Source organism: Lissotriton helveticus, chromosome 11 (assembly GCF_964261635.1).
Source record: "Lissotriton helveticus chromosome 11, aLisHel1.1, whole genome shotgun sequence".
NCBI lineage: Eukaryota > Metazoa > Chordata > Amphibia > Caudata > Salamandridae > Lissotriton > Lissotriton helveticus.
Window position 1 is genome coordinate 562,165,121 of NC_136072.1, and position 19,639 is coordinate 562,184,759.

Sequence of the window (19,639 nt, forward strand, 5' to 3'; positions counted from 1 at the left end):
AGGCACTTTCCTAGTAAGACAATGCATAAATCCGATGAGTCTTCCACACCCTTAGACGTTCCAAAAAATACAAAGATTCCCTCTATGATTTCTATCCTCTTGCTCTGCCATGTTCCTATGGTGGGCTTTGGATGAAGCTTGTAGTTTCAGACTGTCCTTATTCAAGTTGGCCATTATGTTGTCCATCGTGCTGATCCTTGAATCTGCTTCAGCCACTTTATTGATGCTGGTGTTGATGTCCGACCTTATTGCACAAAGTTCTAGTTTCATCATATTGGACTTGGTGGATTTGGCGAGATCATGTACTTCGACAAGTTTCTTTAGTATCAAGTCCATAGTGTTAGTGGTTTCCACTTTCCCCTTGATAGGAGAATCTGGGGCTGGGGTTTCCACCGTTTAGCATTTTAGGCCTGTCTTGGTTTCTTTTTAAGCTATGGTTACACTACCGAGGGGGCATCCAGGAGTCCCAAGTAGTTTAGGTTTAAAGTATTTTATTCAGCATCTCACACAAAGACCAGCAAACATCAACACAGGGCGTTCTATTAGGGTGGGGCGAATCCCAATCCTGGCTGAACCGGTTACATGCAATGAATGTTATCAGCCCCTTGCAGCTACATCTGAAGCGCCAGTCCACAGTATGAGATAATGTTCATTTTCAAACTCCCCCCCCGGACCCCAACAACCCAACTCCCGGATCCCAACCTCCCCCCCCCCCCCCCCACCCACATCGTCCAGTGCACCAACCTCAATTCAGTCCAATCACAAGACCCCCACTCGCCGGGGAAGTACTCCTCCCACAAAGTTACAGAGCCTGTGCCTCAGGACTCGTGAGCCGCAGGAGGCGGAGGTATTTGGGGCAGGTAATTTCCGTGAATTCCATCAACAGCAGGGAGTGAAATGGCTGCCAAAGCTCAGAGAATTGTGATATATCCCCTGCCACCATCAGCGACAGTTTCTCCATGCCTAACACATGCCACAACCTATGGAACCAGCCCGAAACCGAAGGTACCGTGGCCGTGCGCCAATGGATCAAGATATTTTGTACCGCTGAGCCTAGTGCAATGGCAATCTGCCTACCCCTGCGGGATCTAAGTGGGTACATTAGGCTGTTCGGGAGCCCTAGTAGTGTGTAGGCAGGGAAGCGCGGCAGTTCAATGCCAAAATGCGTATCAATGTTGTCCAGTACCTCCTTCCAATATGCAGCCAAGAGAGGGCAGTCCCATAGAATGTGTGTAAGTGTACCTCGGTGTCCACACCCTCTCCAACACACTGCCTCCTTGCTGCGGTCGAATTCGTGTACTCGCTCCGGCGTGTAGTACCAGTAGGTGGAGACTTTAGTTAGAGTGTCAGTAAGGCCCATATGGTACGCTGAATGCCGTGCTCTGTAAGAGATGTTCTCCCATTCTTTAGGGCTCAGTGTCCTCCCCAATTCCCTTTCCCACCTCTCCCTACCCGGGTTATAGAAGTGTGTGGACGGAGGTTGCAACAATTTATACAGGTCTGTAATCAGTTTAGAGTCTGAAGTGCGTGTAAGCAGCCATTGTTCATAAGGTAGGAAGCGCCTGTCAGCAGTCTCCCGCACCTGAGGCTGGAGGGCCCAGTGGCGTGCCTGCATATAGCGGTGTCTCTCAGTCTCAGGGAGGGAAAACTCCTGTCGGAACTCTGTGAAGGGGATCACCCCGCCCTGATCGTACATATGGCACAGGGCCCTACAACCTGCCCCTCGCCAGTGCGCAAACGCGCCCTGTTCCATGCCCGGGGTAAAATCAGGGTTATCCACCAACGGCGTAAGCGGCGACGGGAAGGAGGTGAGACCGCACGTAGTGGCGGTAGCATCCCAAACCCGCAAAGGCACTCGTGTAACAAAGGAGGCGTACAGATTTTTAGGACGATGAATCCGGCGCAAGAACGGGATCTCCTGCAAGGGTCGCCCCGCCACCGCCTGGTCCTGAAAGAGCCAGTTCTTGTCGGACTCCCACCTACTCCACTCTACAAGACAACGTAACTGCACCGCTCTGAAATATCTACGAAAGTCCGGGATCCCCAACCCTCCCATCTCAGGGGCCAAGAAGGAGAGGGGTCTACGCATTCTGGGCTTTTTCCCCTGCCAGACAAAACGTGAAACGTCCGCTTGCAACTGCTGAATCCACCCGACCGGAGGCTGGAGTGGCAGAGCCCGAAACAAATACAGCACCTGCGGGAGAATAGTCATTTTAACCGCAGCAATCCTGCCCAACCAGGAAAGGATACCACGGCTCCAGCGGTGCAGCTCCTCCTTAATTTTAACACCCAGGGCCGAATAATTGGCCGTAACCATGGCCGGCAAGGTGGGCGCTATCTGGATTCCAAGATAGGGTACCGCCGCCGATGACCAGATCATTGGGAATCGGCTCTGCAAATCCACCCTGGTGGATGGCGCTAAAGAAACATCCAGGGCCACCGATTTCCCCAGATTCAGCTTAAACCCCGCAACCGCGCCAAAGGAGGCCAGCTCCTCGACGCAGGCCGGGAGGGCAGTCCGCGGCTCATCAAGCGATAGGATGACATCATCAGCGTAGAGGCTAATGGCGTGTGTAAAGCCACCCATCCTGATACCGGTCACGGCCTGGTTATCACGTATACGCTGGGCGAACGGCTCCATATAAAGAGCAAAGAGCAGGGGCGAGAGTGGACACCCCTGCCTGGTGCCCCTCTCGATATTAAAGGCCCGGGAGGCGAACCCATTCACCCGAACCACTGCAGTCGGGTGCCTGTAGCAGTTGAAGACCATAGTGCGGAACCTGTCCCCTATGCCTGCCTTCACTAACACCTGTTCCAGGTAGGGCCAGTGCACTCGGTCGAACGCTTTCTCAGCGTCTACCGTTAACATCATCCGCTCCCCCGGGATCCGGGAGGCCTTTCCGAGCAGATGAACAATCCGCTTCGTGTTGTCAACCGTCTGTCTCCCCGGGACGAAACCTGCTTGGTCAGGGTTAATAAGACCTGACAAGTGCGGGGCCAAACGAGCCGCCAGTATCCCAGTATACAATTTCAGGTCGACGTTGAGAAGGGATATCGGCCTATACGAGCCACAGTGCACCGGATCCTTCCCGGGCTTGGGGATCACCGAGATGGATGCTCGCAAAAGATCAGGTGGAATAGCTCCCTCCTCGGCAAAGGAGTTGAAAAGTCGGGTCAGGATAGGGGCCAGTGACGAGCAAAACGTCTTGTAGAAAAGCGCGGTATACCCGTCCGGGCCCGGCGCCTTGCCATGCTTAAGCCGAGCGATGGCCGAGATCACTTCCTCAATTCTAATGGCCCTGTCCAGGTGTTCAGCTTGCAGGGGATCCAGGGAGGGCAATGCGACCGTATCCAAGTAAGCGGCCACAGCCGGTTCATCCGGAGGGTCTCCAGCGTAGAGGTCCTCGTAGAACCCACGGAAAACGGCCGCGATGTGGGCGTCCTCCGTCTCCGTGGTCCCCGTACTGCAAGTGATCGCCTTTACCAGCTGACTCTGACGCGCCGCGCGGAGTCTGTTGGCCAGGAGCTTACCACAGCGGTCACCTCCCGTGTAAAAGGTATGGCGCAGCCGGAGAGCGGCGTATTCCGCTCGGTCCAAATCCAGAGCCGCCAGGGCCTTCCTAACCCCCTTAAGCTGTCGCCATATTCTAGGGGCCCCTGTCCTGCGATGGATCTGTTCAAGCTCGCGAGCCTTATCAGTGAGTTCCTCCCTCTTAGCCTGTCTCTCCTTGTTATCGGCGGAGGAGATCGCTAAGAATTCCCCCCGGAGGACCGCTTTCAAGGCTGCCCACTGTGTAGCCCGGGCGGTGTCTTGATTGTCATTGTGCACCAGGAATTCCCGGAGAGTTCCCTCTATGCGTTCCACTACCACCTTCCTGTGCAGTAAAGTATCCCGCAGGCGCCACGTGCGAGGGGGGAGGGCCACGGGCGGCAAACGCATCGTGGCATCGACCGGAGCGTGATCCGAAAGGGACAGCACTCCTATGTCCGAGCCTGAGACCAGTGCCTGAACCGGGGCAGTGACCAGCAAGTGGTCCAGCCTCGCATACGTCTTATGCGCATGGGAGTAATACGAGTAATCCCGATCCGCTGGGTGCATGTTGCGCCAGATGTCTAAAAGCCCCACCTCCGCCAACCACTCCTTGCCGTCGGCCGAGAGCTCCCCGACCTGCGGGTAGCGCTGTGCCGACCTGTCCATAGCCGAATCAAAGACCAAATTAAGGTCCCCTCCCAGAATAACATGTCTATCCTGTGAGGCCGTGATATCCTCGACCGCCGTTCGCAGGAAGCGCTCCTGTCGTTCATTGGGGCTATACAGGGATCCAATCGTAAACGCAAGACCCCCTATCCTGAATCTATAGGCCAACAGTCTACCCTTTATTTCTGTAAGCTTGTGGAGGACCTCCCCCTTAAAACGACTGGACACCAAAATAGCCACCCCCGCAGACTTAGAGGAACTAGATGAGAAGAACTGTGACGGGAACTTACGGGAGCGTAGTCTATGTGTGTCGTGCTGCAGCAGGTGTGTCTCCTGCAGGAGGCAGATGTCAGCGTGTGTATTCTCTAGGAGGGAGAGCACCGCCCGCCGTTTGACAGGGTTGTTCAGCCCCCTGACGTTCAGGGTAACCACTTTAAAAGAAGAAGGAGGCATAGAAGAGGAGAGGCAGCAAGCAATAGGGACCCCTCCCGCGGGGATGGAGCGCAAGAGCCCACAATATGAACACAAGCAACAAAGCAGAAAGAAAAGCACAAATGCAGAAGCAGCCTCGCAACGCAGGCAAACCAAAGTGTAGGGCCACCTGCAAAACTCCCAACAGGCGCACTGTGCACTGGACGACCCCCCTTCCCCACCCCAACTCCCGGATCCCCCCCCCTACCCCCGAAACAACCCCCGAACTGTCCCCCCACATCCTTCCCCTCCCCAGTTCCCCCCCCCTACCCTGCAACTCACACCCCAACTTCCCCAGAACTTCTCCAAATAGTCCCAGACAGGCCCAAGCGGACCAATCCGTGGAATGTTACCTTAGTGGACGTCCAGCCACACGTGCCCAATCCGGCGCCCCCTCCCCCCACCCCAAGCCAGCAATTGGAACGGTGCTATGGTGAACTCCCCCCGGAGCACATTCAAGCGGTCAAAGCCACCTCCTCCACGCTTCCAAGCTCCTCAGAGGCTGTCCGGACAGCATCTTCCTGTGCAGCCCTAATAGTCGGAGATCCCGGTCTTCTCGACCCTCCCGTCGTCCTCCTACGTGCCACTCGGTGCCATCCCCCGTCCGTCGTGCGCCGCCTCCTCGGCGTGTGGGATTCCTCCTCCGCCGCAGTAATGCCCAGGATGTCGCAAGTGTCCTGTAGGGATCTCAATTGGTGAGTCTCACCTTGCCACTTGAAAATTATACGGAAGGGGTGACCCCAGGAGTAGGGCGTGTCATGCTGCCTGAGGAAGTCTGTCACAATCTTAAACGCCTTGCGCCTCTGAAGCGTGAGAGTGGACAAGTCCTGATACAGCGCCACAGGGCGATCGCGAAAGGTGAGTGAACGTGCTTTCCTTGCCTCCCCCATTATCCTCTCTTTCAATGGGAAGTCAGGGAGGAACGCTAGAATGTCCGGAGGGGGGCCATTAGCCCTTCTGACGGGCCCCACCCTGTGAGCCCTGTCAATTCTGATGGGGAAATCATCCCCTTCGCCTAGGACTGATCGAAAGAGTTCCTGTAGGTACTGAACGATGTCCGGGGTCTCCTCCGAGGATGGCACACCTCGGACTCGTATGTTGTTTCTGCGTGACCTATTCTCCAAATCCTCATTATGCAACTGGAGGTCCAAGTGCTGCTCCCGGAGAGTCAGCACTTCTTGCTGCAGAAAGGTGATCTCCTCATCTTGTCTGTGCGTAGATTCCTCCGTCGTGGCCACCCTCTCGCCCAGTCCGTCCACCTCCCTGCGGAGCTCTCTCACCTCTCCCGCTACTTCCTGCTTCAGGGCCTGGAAGTCCTCCCGCAACGTGCCAAAGAGGGATTCCAGAAAGGATCTGGTGACCGGGGGTTCCGCCACTGCGCCAGACTGGGAGCTCCCAGCCGTTCCAGGTGAGGAGGAGGCCCTATCTCCTCTGTTCTGAGGTCTGCCGAGCATCTCCGGCAGCGTGCGATCGTTCTTTTTACCACCCTTTGGATTGGCCATGATGCAGGTCCTTCCGCCGACCCGTGCGCCTGTCGCCGCGATGCACACCACCGGTCCACGCTCCACCAGAAGTCTGCTTTCAATCCGGGGCGGACGTTGGCTTGTGCCACTCCTAAAGTCCGTAGCCTACCAGGGTCGGGTGATGAACCACAGTGCAAGACGGGGCGCCCCTCGTTCGAAATCTGCTCCCAACGCCGCACCCCCGGGGGCGGGTCGCGGCGCGGAGGTCCCAATGCGGCGTCGAAGCCCGCGGAATCCGGGGCCAAGGCCTTCACCCCACCATCATGGCTCCCAGCAGTGCTGCACTACAACTCTCCCCTCTCCTTCCTAGGCTGCACCCCAGTCGTGGCTCCCCCAGTCGGGGCCCGCCGCATGTACCTTCAAGAAGTCCGCTGCCGGCTCCCCTGGCGGTGTCACACAGGAGCAAGCTGGCGCCGGGAAGCTGTGGGGGTCGCCGATCCGCTACGTGCCTGCGGTCTCCTGGTCACAGTCAATGCCCGTCAGGGGCGCGCCTCCGCATTCGGCCGATCCCGGCCCTCCGCACTACTCGGAGAGGGCCGCCAAGCCGGGCACTCCCGTAGGTCCCTCCCCCGCAGAAGCAGCACCCCGGGCGTAGAGAGCACCAGCCGGCAGCTAATGCATCCGCTGCTTCAGGCGTTCCGTCCGGGTCGCCGCGAAGAGCACCAACCTGTTGACGGGAGTCGGCAGTCTCAATCCCGGTCTCCACGCAGGACTGGGCGAAGAACCCCGGTCTCACTTTGCCGCCATCTTGGGCCGCTGGGGGAGGGGCGGAAGCTCCTCAGGCACCTCGCAGTGCCGTGCAGGCACGGTCGGGCCCCCGGTCCAGGGCCCGCCAGCTCCGATCAGCTCCGTCCACTCCGGTTGGGCAGGCCTCCGCTACTCCGCCGCCCCGCAGTCCTCCACACCGCCGGGACGGAGGCGCCCCATCAGCTCAGGTCGGCACCGGCCAACCACTCGGCCCTCTGAACTCGGTGAGTTCGCGCCCTGCGGGGTTCAGCCGGCGGCAGTCAGGCAGCCCCCGGCTCCCTCGCTCCTCCTGCGACACAGTGCAGCTCCGGGGGGGAGAATTCAGCTACAGATAGGGCTCGGGGCCTTGGACGGGGTCAGGAGCTCCGGCAGACACGTCCTTCTACTCCGCCATCTTGGCCACGCCCCCGTCCCAAGTAGTTTAAGCACGGGTGCAATTGTAGATCGTTGTTTCAGCTCCGTGGTCAATTAAAGTTAGTAGGTGGTGAAGGCACACGTATGTTGGGAAGTTAGAAGCTGTGTGCCACTGTAGATGGGTCAAGTCACATTCCACGAGGTGACTTACCGCTTAAGTTATGAAGAACAGTGCTGTGATGGGCAGCGTTCTTAGATGCTAAAACCAATACAAGCAGAGTTGGTATGTGTAGTCACCCAAAGTGGGGTCAAGGTCTGTAGGGGGTTTAGATGAGCTAAGGTGGTATTTTGAGCAGGTATGAGCAGACTTATTGGAAATCCCAGTTATTCTCAATAGGCCTCAATAAATATCAGCGCATGCTCAGTCACATACGTGCACAGTCACATGCATGTCATGGTGGATATCTGGCTAACATGTGGATTGGCAGGATGTGTTGTCCATTGTGGTCAATCTTATTTTGGCGTTCTAGCCCAAGGATGCTTGTTGCTGGTCTCAATAGTCTGTTGGAGGGAGCAGGACAAGCGCATTTATTTGTGTATGTTGCTTGGTGTATCAATTTGTTTAGTATGTCATCAAGGGGATCTGAATATATATAATGCCCTGCTGCAATATGGCTCTCGTAAGCAATAGAGGGGTATTGCTGACTTCTTGAGGATCCAAGGCACTGTTTGAGGTTATGGAGCACTGTTGTTACTTCTGGGACAAGGCCTGATTGGGGCAGCCGGGCTTGTCGGAGGAACCAATGTCTGAGGCTCCAAAGTACATTTGCAGTTAGCCGTGCTAGGGAAGCACTGAGGGAGCATGAGGAGATTTCGGAGCCATGCAGTGCGCTGCCATTTTAGGATCAGGCACACTGAGTAGTGACTTCTTGCTTTCTAATGTTGTTTCAGAGTGCTAACAGTTGTGAGCAAGGTCCCGGCAGTGCAGAAGGCTTCAGAGGTCTACTAAGGTGTGATTATTGCAACAAAAAGGCACTTACTTGTGGTCGAGTAGCTTAATACATGAGGACCATATAGCCAGACTTTACTGCTTCTTGTAGGCCATTTTAATGATCGGCAGGTGGTGTTCTGAGCGTACAACATCCAAGTTGAGTCCCGGGGCAAATAATGTTCTTTCTGGATTTTGCCTGATCTACAGCCGCCCTCTGTTCTGATGCCGGAATCCATTATCAATGCTGCAATTAGTGTATCTAAGACTGCTGCAATTTCAGAAGTTAGCCAGTGATGGCAGGAGGAGCCAGGTCAAGTCGCCATTTACGGTGCTATCCAAGCCACGCCCCCTTAAAGTACATTTTAACAATAAAAATTTAATGTAACTAAAAAGTCAGGCATGGTCAACTGGAGCCATGACCAACAATATTTTAGTGTGAAAACTGGTCTGGCAAGAGTAGCTCTAAATCAGAACGTTACCATGCCCAAATAACTTTTAGCACATCTTGTTCAGGTGCCTTATGTTGTGTAATATCCAGTCCTTGCTTTACACAGATTTACTTTTCTAAAAAAAATTTGGGTCAGTGCCAGTTGTGGAGGTATCATTGTGTACTGGTGTCAAGCAGAGTTCCTACAGGCACCCAAATGTACTCTAACCTCCCCAATTCTGCTGTTACACTCATATTAAGGATCACTGGAGTTATTTGATTACGTGACGTGGCATTTTCAACATAATTATGTATAAACCACACTTCCAATGTAATCCACCATTTGCCACATAATTTGCATTTTTTTTAATAGATGTTTTCTACCTCAAAAGGATCAAATATTATTTTTAAAAAGGCACCACGCCTAGGACTTTGCAGTGGAAAACCCATTTCAAAGGGTAACTGGTGACTCTGTTCAGGTAGCACTAATGAGGTCAAACCTTTGCCCAGACAATATTAATATATATTTAAATAAATAAATAGTGAAATAATACTGCCACTGAATGTTCCACAGTACGGCATGGAAGTCGCCTTTCTTGTCACAAAATGTGTTAACCCTGATGCATAATTCAGTCCTCCATTGCTACATAATTCCAGTGGACTTACTTATAGTGCTCTGAAATGGCCAAAGGAAAATACCAGGGGCTTAGTTAAGGTACTGAATAAATAAGAAAATGTTCTGCTACATTTTGGATCCTCTATGGTTCTGCGAGGCATTATTATTGGGACACCTACGCAGGTGAGGTTTAGACATTCTATGTGTTAAAACATAACTATAGTGAACATGCCTATGTGGCGAGAGAAACAAGGAAAAGGTAAGACGCAATACTGAAATGTACCAGGTAAGAAGGAAGAGAGCTGAGAGATATGGCCTTGTCAATATGGAAGGTGTGGTCTCTGAAGGTCAACACTTGGTTGGAACTGATCAGCTTTAGGCAGCCAGTTAACAGGCAGATTGCCAAGTAAGTCAACCTCACCTGCTTTAGACTTGAGATCATGTTTCTCTCATTAGGATCTAAGGGATAAATCAGTTATTGGCAATTCTTGAGGTTTGTCAATCTACACCTGAAGCTGTATGGTGTAGGGAGGAAGGACAAGGCAAAGGTGGCAAGGGATAATTTTGGAAGGAAACAATGTTACTCTGTGAACCGCTTCAACGATGTAATTAAATATCATGCACCTGACACTTAAGCGGTACCATCGTGTCAAGAGAACTATCCCAGAATGGAACAGGAGCAACTGCAGCCTAGCAGATGACAACCTGGCACACAGACAGACCAGCCTGGCGCCCCAAGAATCTTCAGCTTGGTCAATGGTTGACCTAACCCGACACATGAGTAATTGCATCCTGGCATTCTAGGCCCAGAAAAAAAGCATTCCCAACCCTAGAACTTAAGCTGGCCAATCCTAATATACGAGGTGTCCATTTTGCTACATTTGCTGTCCCTGCCAGTCATAAAAACTGTCAACTTGGTACATGAGCTGTAAAAATGTGGCAGACATTAACCAATATCCTTGGAGTTGTGCTTTTACGATATCCCACATGACCTGTCCTATTCAATCTTAAAAGCAGTCTTAACCCGGGACGTGAGCTGGCCCAGACCAATGCACGAGCAACTCGCCCTGGCAAGTGAGAAGGATCTGTCATGATAGCTGTGCAGCTGAGCCTTGGCATATGATCTGTGAAGCCCTGGCACATGAACAGCCCCAGTCTGTCAAATAAACAGCGCAATCTGGCACTTCTGCAACCATAACCAGGCATTTGAGAATTCACAAGCTGGCACATGGCATACTCAGACCAAAATGTGAGCAGTCCTAACCAGGCACATTAGCAGACTAGTCTTAGTACTTAGAGTGCATGCCATAATGTCTGCCCATCTCACCCCTTGCACATGTAGACTTGAACCATGGCACATGAACAGTGTGGGCCTATGCTAGGAGTATTGAATATCTGCCATCTAACAGTCTCTGCCTTAGAAGTACCGATCTAGCACAAAAGTACCAATCTAGATTATAAGAGGTGCTTACTTTGTTCTGGCGGTTGCAGGTTTGAGCCCTGGCACTCATTTCTGTGTACAGCAGTTGTACCTCATCATTAGACTGCGACCCAGAGCAATAGAGACAAGGGTATTAAGGAGAGAAAAGAGTAGGAACAGAAAGATAGGAAAACAGTGACAAAGGGAGAAAGCAGAAATTAAAAAGAGAATGTGAGAGTGAGATAAGAGGCAGAAATTGTAGCGTGGTGGAGGAAACCGCATGAGGTGACATCAAGATCAGATAGCCAGTGTATCTGGCTGGGATTCAGCAGCCCCTGTGGTGGACTGCAAAGAACATGTTTGCCACAGTCACTGTGGAGGCTGACTTCCTGGCCCAATCTTTTACAGCTATGCCTGTCCTTGAGGTTTTAATCAATGATACTATCTTGGGGGTGACCTACTAAAGCTATTAACCATAACTTGGAAAATCTGGAATTGGTGACCGTAAAGTAAAGTTGGGGTGAAACAATGCATACCTGACACCTTGCAATGAAGGTTTCATTGATTTTTTAAAGCCAGCCCTGTTATCAGCAGACAGCCCTAGATGGATTGAGTTCTGGATATAGAGGGGTGTCTGTGACAAATTGATCTTAAGAACCTTTGAGGGCCTTATACAGAAAAATCATATTCAGGTATGTCAATTTTTAGCATATGGGCAATTATCTGAAATGCCCAGATTAATTTATGTAGTGGGTAATCTGGGAACCAGAGGTATCTGCATATTTTAGAATAGTGTTTACGCATTGGGAGACATTGATACCAATACTGTGTAGGGAGATGCTAGTAATTTCTGAGTATTCCCTGGATAAGATAAAGACATGATGGGGAAAAGACATGGGGATTGTGGTATTTAAGGAAACTAGGAAACAACAATATCATGTGAAGCAAGAGCATGCCCGGTTTATAAATTGATTCAGTTAAATTTTTCCAACATATTTGACCCCCTGCAAGACTGCAGCATTTATGAGGCACCTGTGGAGCTTCTCCATGTTGTAATGTAGATGGTTCAGATTTCTTCCACGTGGTTTGGACCTGACCTGTGCTTCAAAATTACTAACAACGGACTATTGCCTTCATTGCCCAAGCTTATGGCAGGCCTTAACTCCTTCTAATGGAAAGTTACCTGTTGGATCTGTACATCTTGCCCAAGAAAGTAGCATAGGAAAGCAAGTTTGTTGATCGAGTGCTTTCGTTTGCAAACCTATAAATAATAATAATGGGGAAGTCAAATAAGTTCCTAGTTCTTGACATGGAAATAGGACTGGGTTAAATTGACCCAGCCAATGTGTAGTGTTCAATGAGCATGCCAGGCGGCCTAAATGGCGGGACAAATGGGAAATAATACTCCTACGGCTGAAAAGGGTGGACACACTGATACGGAAGCACTCCTGTAGTTTGACTGACCTAGGCTCGTAATGTGTGGGTGCATATCACATGTTCATTACTACTGTGGAACAAGACATTGTTTAGAGAAGAACCGAAATGTAAATTTGCAAATATTGTAATGTGGAAGTCTCTTGTTGGACTCAATGAAAATACATTGCTAGGCATTAACAGAAACCGGTCGAATCTGGTGAAATGGCGATATCGCAAATCCTGAAAAGTGGATTTTTGCTCATAAATTGATCTTGCCTACCTTCATTGAGTTCAGAAATGTGAGTATCAATAATTTGAATGTTTCAAAGCAGGTGTTAATAATATCCAAAGTGTGGTATGATGAGCATTATTAAATAGATTTATTAGTATGGGAATTACATACATCTTCTGCTGGTGAGACTGACAAAGTAGATTAACAAATGGAAGCAGACACATTCCACAATGCTGAATTAAAAAAAACACAAGAAGGCTTGAGCTGAGGACTTATTTGATGGCAAGGCTCCAAGATTTTCCAAGTATTAACATTTGCTTGGCTCAACATCCAAGAGTAGAACACTCTGTGTCCATTGTTGACCTTAAAGATGATATGGTAAGGTTTGTATGTACTGGAGTGATAGATGTAAGGATTATTGTGTAGTGACTCTTCTTTTCAATTTGATTTTTGTATCACAGTTCTAAAAATCAATAGAAATACCTTTAAAATTGGTTAGAAATTAAGCACTGCATATAAGTGGCCCGTCCTGAAGCAAGAGCAAGCCTAGTCTGGTAGGTGAGCGGTCCGAACCAGGAACATGAGCACTCCAGCCCACTCTGGTGCTGGAGCAGCCTTATGCTGGCGCAAGGGAAACTGCCTCCCTGGGTTATGACCAGACCCAGTGTGGAACATGAGCAGTCCAAGGCAAATACCAGTGCTCCTCTGGTCCGAATCATCCATATCCAGCAGCGCTCAGCCCTGGCACATGAGACCCAGTTCTGTCACATAAGCAATCCTTGTCTCTGGGCTCAAGATCCAGGCCCCATCCTCTTGTTACTTTGCCAGAACAAAAAATCACTATGGTAGAAGGCCAAATGAAGCCTGTGAGCATTGGCCTGAGATTTGGAAATGCACTCATTTCTGAAAAAGGTGGGTAGGGCAGCGCAGGTATTCCAGAAAGACGCCACTGATCAATTAGAAGACTTAAAACATTATCCAATTTGGTAGCCAGATTTTGATATACAGTGCTAGGTCCATTCAACATTGTAAAATCTTGGATGCGCTCTGCCTACCTGCGTTTTTGATTGAAGAACGTTGGGCCATGGCAGACGGTCCCCTTCACTTAAGCATATGTCAGAGTAAGACAATGACTTTCATCAAAGATTGAGTATACCTTGCAGTAAGGGGCTATGTAAATAGTACCATGTAACAGAGTGTGCCAGTTGTCTTGATCAGTTCTTCGTAGGAGAAGACTCCATTCAATGTCAAAATTGCTCAGAGAGTTAACGCTAGCCGTTGACATCAGCTGCAATCAGCTGGTCGCATTTGAATTCCAGCAAGGTGACCACATCCTTCTATCCTAATGAGTTCAGAAATGTGAGTATCAATAATTTGAATGTTTCAAAGCAGGTGCTAATAATATCCAAAGTGTGGTATGGTGAGCTATATTAAATACATTTATTATTATGGGAATTACATACATCTTCTGCTGGCGAGACTGACAAAGTAGATCCACAAAGGGAAGCAGACACATTCCACAATGCTGAATAAAAAAAACACTAGGAGGCCTGAGCTGAGGACTTATTTGATGGCAAGGCTCCAAGATTTTCCAAGTATTAACATTTGCTTGGCTCAACATCAACAGATACAATTTGCAAGAAAAAGATTCATCACTTTTTTTTTTAGAGTTTCCGGTTTTCTCTAAATGGCCTGAAAGATGTTGTCAGAAAAAGGCAAGTCGTAATAACCATCACAGACTCTTCCAGATCAGGGCCCTTTCAAGTACCCAAAACTTCATCACATGTTGTTCCAGCTACATGGATATGATGCTATGGAATAATGGCAGAGAACACTTCAGAGAGCTGCCACTGAAGAGTCTTGAGATCTGGAAATTCCACAACAAATGTGACCGGTATTGTTGTTGAGACCACCTCACTACCACCTCAAATGGACCCAATGGGGGAATCTTCTCCCTTTATGAAGTATTTTCATGGTCTTAAGTGTTCTTCACCCAATGCAGAGACGCCCACCCCAGCCCTGTCCTGCAACCAGCTCCTGCTTGAGAGATTTTTGCTCCTGACTTATTTTAACTCCTAAGGTAACTTTTACCGATGGGTTCAATAGCATCTCAAGGCTACCCAAGTCTACTTGTATCCTGACTGGCATTTAGGGTCATCTCTCGCAAAAAGATCCTGAACACTTTTCTGCCTTAGACTTTCATGGACTGTACTAAACATTACCATTGTTGTTTTTCCGAAAATGAAGCAGACATCCATTTTTTAGAAAAATGAAAGATGCAGCTAGTTATTAGTAATTTCATTTCAGATATATATAGCAGACGTTCAACCACCTGTGAGTAGGTCCTAGCTTCGCAAAAATAATTATTTATCCTGATGTTTAACCTCAACTGTCATATTTCAATTACACCGGATGCTCGCCAGTTTTTACATCCAATTTACAGAATGGGCCTAGAAATTCGTAATAAGATGCGCAAACAGTATTTGTTTCCATTGTGTGTGCCTAATTACCCCATTTGCATTGATATTCATAGTGAGCATAATATATGCTCATCTCCTATTAGACACTAGAATAATGAGCATTGGAAAAGGCAAATAGGTCTCTCCTTTGGGACCTATTGGCTTTGCTAAAACCTTTTAGCTATGCTGTACACCAACCACCCTTGAAGCTGTGCAGCATGCGTAAATAACAAAAAAGGCATATTGCATCATTTTGTAAGCACGTGCACCACACATGCATGCGCCTACAAAATGACAACCCTTTTTTCTTCTTTTTGTTTGCTGATCCGACTCGAATTGGCAAATTAAAAGAAATGTAAAAATAAAAAATAAATGGTGGGAAAGCCTGTAAAGGGAAGTAACACTGATGGGGTTCGAAAGTAACACAGGGTAAAACAGGTGGATATGCAAAACGGTCGGGTGTGTACATAACATAGGGGGTTGGTGAGGTAGAAGGACATTGATGAGAGAGAGCAGCACTTAGAGGGAAAGAGAAACAAACGAGGAAGACAGCTAGAAAACACCCAAGCAAAAGAAAAAAAACGTAGAGCCTGAAAAAGCAAACATTATAAGCAAACTGTAGCCAATCCACTGATTTACCCGGGCTTTTCGATTTTAGTGTGGTAATCGCCAAAATCTGCATGTTATTCCTCAACAAAAAAATCAGGCCAGGTGCAATTCAAAGCACACAATAAATTTGGGAACCCTGAAGTGTTGCATTTTATCAGGTGTGATAAACTATGGCTAACCATCCCGGTCACTGGTAATCAGCCCCAAGTGTTTTTTGTGACACATTGTAGCACTAAATGTAAACTTGATACTTTTCTAGTATTATTTGTGGCATGTTGCAGCCTAGTATTAGACATACGTTACTAGACTGCAGTATGCTAACAAGGGTGCTGTACAGCCACATCTCTGTGACTACAGTGCAGAAGATTTGGAATGACATACTTTGATGCTCTCATACTTGCCCCTATGGTGCAGCTTAGAGCAGAGGTGGGAATGGGGATGTTGGTATGATGCTTGTGCAATGTGGTCATTGTGCTAGTTATTCCCTCCCAGCCCTCCCCCACCCACCGGTGACACAAAAAGGAGGAGGACTGATGCGAGGAAGAGCTGTTTTAATCCCTTGTTTTTGCTCCAGCACGGATTTAGTGCATTTTTAAACACACAAGCAATTACTGAATGCTGTGTGTGTTCACCATGAATCAAAAACCAGAACAGGATAAAAAAAAGCCTCCTAACATAACTGTGCTATTATAGGCATAGAGACTGTTTCCAAGGACGGTAAGCGCCTGTTGCTAAGGCGGAAGTAGAGGTGGGCAAGCCAGACAATGTATAGGAAGAGCTGAGCCAGGACTGAGCTAGGCTCTAAAAGCCAAATTCCAAGCTGAGCCAGCAAAAATGTTCACACTAACTGGCGAGGGGTTGGGTGAGGAAATGGGTCTGGAAGGGGTGCACAGGGGGAGAGTCAAGGGCAGACTAGCCCAATTTTGATATAGGCGTGTTGTGACAGGTTGGCGCTCTCCATAAGTCGGTAGTGCAGGCAATCAAGGTGTGGCATACGCTGACCTTGCCCCTCAACAACCTGCCTTTCACACCAGCTTGTCACGGTCTCATCACTTTTTCATGGCATTTCTTGCCTCCCCTGCTTCCTCTTCTCTCTCCCATTTCTTAATACCCATGCCAAATTCCCCTCCTTCTCCCACCCTTGCCCCTCACCAGGTTGTTATTTATATCCCTCTATGCCCAGTCTCTTCCGAAACTCTTTCCATCTTCCTCTGCCTTACATCTCTTCCTTTCCCCTGTCTTTTCCTGCCCAAGCTCTCTCTAACTGAATGGAAAAGTTTAAAAGACATACAGATCATTAGCCTAATATATGGACATTAGGGAAATGGTGTATTGATTCTATCAGTGGACGACCGGAAGACGGACCCAACTAAAAAACTGTATGTTGGCAGTCTTTGTATATTACGAGTTTTTATGAGGACAGTGTGTTCACGTACTGCAGACTTATAGAATTTATACCCTAAAATATCAGTGATTTAAAAATGTGATTCTATATTCTAGAAGCGGTTGATATAAATCCTAAAGGAGAATATGTATGGGCAAAAATCAAGCAAATATCCAATAGTAATTGAGATATTATTGTTGACACATAATTTTGGTATATATCCCTCACAAGTCAAAGTCCTTTTGTTTAGAAAAGTTCTCTCTAAGCTCCAGTCCCACCTGGTGCTGGTTAAGTCCAGGGCAGACGCTCAGAAGGGAAGCAACTGGAAGTGGCAACCGCATTGACGGAGCATGATCACGGAAAAGATTCGATGGCGTGAGATTGAACTGTTTGCACTTACAACTTGGCTCGTTTTTGGCTTGAGGGGCAGAGAAGGACGTCAGGCTCGAGCCCTCGGTGGCTTGCCCACCTCTAGGTGGTAGTAGGATCAACACCAGGCACACAGCTGCGGGACATCAAGTCCTGATCATCTGTTTTGTGCTCATTCAAAATATATGTCGATTTTAGTGTGAAGTAATGACCAAAAGTAGGTCAATTATGTCAAATGCAGAATCTTTGTAATATTATACTTAGTGTTGCATTGGAAGGGGCCCATTAATACGGCTCGCTAATACTGCATGTAGTATCATTGATACAAGGTGATATTGCCATGCTGTTACTGGGCTATTACGAGCTGTGACATCTAGAATCAGGAATAACATGATTTCAGCAAGTGCGTTTGCGACCAGAAAGACCAGGCCACATGTGATCTCATTTCAGTCCAAAACAGGAGTTTTCAGACAAAAAACTGAGTTACTAGACTACTAGCAATGGAGTCCTTAGAATATGCTAGTCCTAGTCAAGGGAGCTGATTACAAGGGACCCTGGGATAAGGTGCGGTAATACTGCATAGGTAATTACGGATAATCTGCAGTATTCTTGTGGCGTAACGAGGAGTTCTTACGAAGAGTTCTTAATTCTGGAATTGAGAATAACGTGATAGGAGCAGAGCTGCTGCATGAACTTCCCCCAAGTGGCCAATTTTCTTGGAAAATGTCTGCGAAATGTTTGCAGTTGCATACATGCCTGGAAATATTGGGACAGTTGAAGTCCTGCTTTTGAAGATTTTTTTGCTGAGCAGCCTACTTGGCATCACTCAGTGTCATCTTAAGGGTTTTTGGGGCTCAAGGCAAGATATTCGTTGCTTCCCCCATCCCCCCACACCCCCTCCCCTCATCCTCCTCCCCGTTCAGAACAACTTGGACTTTTGTCACTCATTTTATTTTGCTAATTCACGCCCACATAACGCCAACGACATTGACTTGTGCTTAAGCCTTCAGGAATGGGGTCGCATAAAAACAGCTGAAATATGTTTTACTTTTACCCAGGTTCCAACAAATCCTTAGAATGACTCTGCATAGAGAGAAAAAGAGTGAGAGATAGAGGTAGGGAGAGAAAGGGAGCCTGGTTGAGATAAATACGTAGATAAGGGTGAGATGGAGAAAAAGATCACGTTTCTGTAGGCCCTGGGCAAGGGATTACTTTGCCCATACCTTTAAACGTCTCTGGCATTGACCCCTCTGTTTTGTTTGGTATTTTTATGTTTTGTTATACAGGTATAGAGCGTCTGCTTACCAGGTCCAGGTGGGTGGGGAACTGCTTGACCTTGCTGGGGTTGACGTACTCGTTGTTGATGGCGCTCTGGCTGCCCAGCTCGCGCTCGGCGCCCGCGAGCGAGGCGTACTCGGCCCGCTGGGGGCTGCTGGACTTCTGGCTGACCTTGATGTAGAAGAAGTCCTCGCTCTTGCCCATCTTGGAGCTGGACTTGCCGTGGCTCGACTCCTGCGAGAAGCCGAAGCGCAGCAGGCCGTCCGAGTAGCGGTTGAGCTTCTTGAGGTGCGACGACTTCCTCAGCTTGTACTGGGAGCCGCGGCAGTTGCGGCTGTTGAAGTTGTGGCTCGAGATGAGGCTACTGACGCTCCCCATGGCTTCGCGGTGCTGCTGCGGGCATGTAGGTGGCGGCGGCTGGCCCGGTCACGGAGCGCGAGAGGGGCGCTGAGGCGGCCTGTAGCAGATTGCGATGTTCTCATAGCAGACGCCAATCCGTCTTCAGAAGCTGCGGGCCTGAGGAAAAATCACAACAGCAGAAACACGTGAGTGAGAAAACCGCCACTAGCAGATGAGAGAGCCAGAGACAATAATAAAATTATCAGCGCACTTCACAGAAGCAAACCACAACGTTTCCCAAATCAAGTTCATCATACTTGAGACAGCCCAGAGAATAGAGGGGAGAGACAACACCAAACACCTCCTCAAAAGAGAGAACTTTTGGATTCATAGACTGTCTACCCAGAAACCGGCAAGTTTAAATGAAAGAATTGAACTGGCATGTTACTTATAAACATAAATATTGTTCTCATGACTGAACTGTGCTTACAATGTGCTAGATCCATCTACCACTAGACACTACTAAACACAAACATATTACCCACTCCAGATTAGCTCTATACATAGAGCTTCCCCGCAACTAACATGGCCACCTGAAAGTTCGAGTCCCGCCAGCGTTATTTTTATTTTTGTTTATTTTTGATCATTTCTTTACTACCATTATTTCTGAACCATCCCACAGCTTTTCCAATTTTTTTCATACTAATTTTTTCACCCCCATTCCAGTAACGCATCTTTGTTTTTCAACCTCACGTTTTACCTGAAGCACCCTCCCGCTTAACACTCCCATTGAAGTTTTCGATAGT

At 48.8% G+C, this 19,639-nt stretch overlaps 1 protein-coding gene across 1 annotated transcript in view; it reads right to left on the reverse strand.

Moving 5' to 3' along the window:
* Positions 1–18,872, reverse strand: part of LZTS1 (leucine zipper tumor suppressor 1) — a 40,777-nt gene extending 21,905 nt beyond the window's left edge. The window contains exon 1 of the mRNA XM_078665409.1: positions 18,552–18,872. Within this exon, the coding sequence (XP_078521535.1) occupies positions 18,552–18,872 (321 nt within the window). The remainder of the gene's footprint in view (positions 1–18,551) is intronic.
* Between the last annotated feature and the right edge of the window lie 767 nt (positions 18,873–19,639).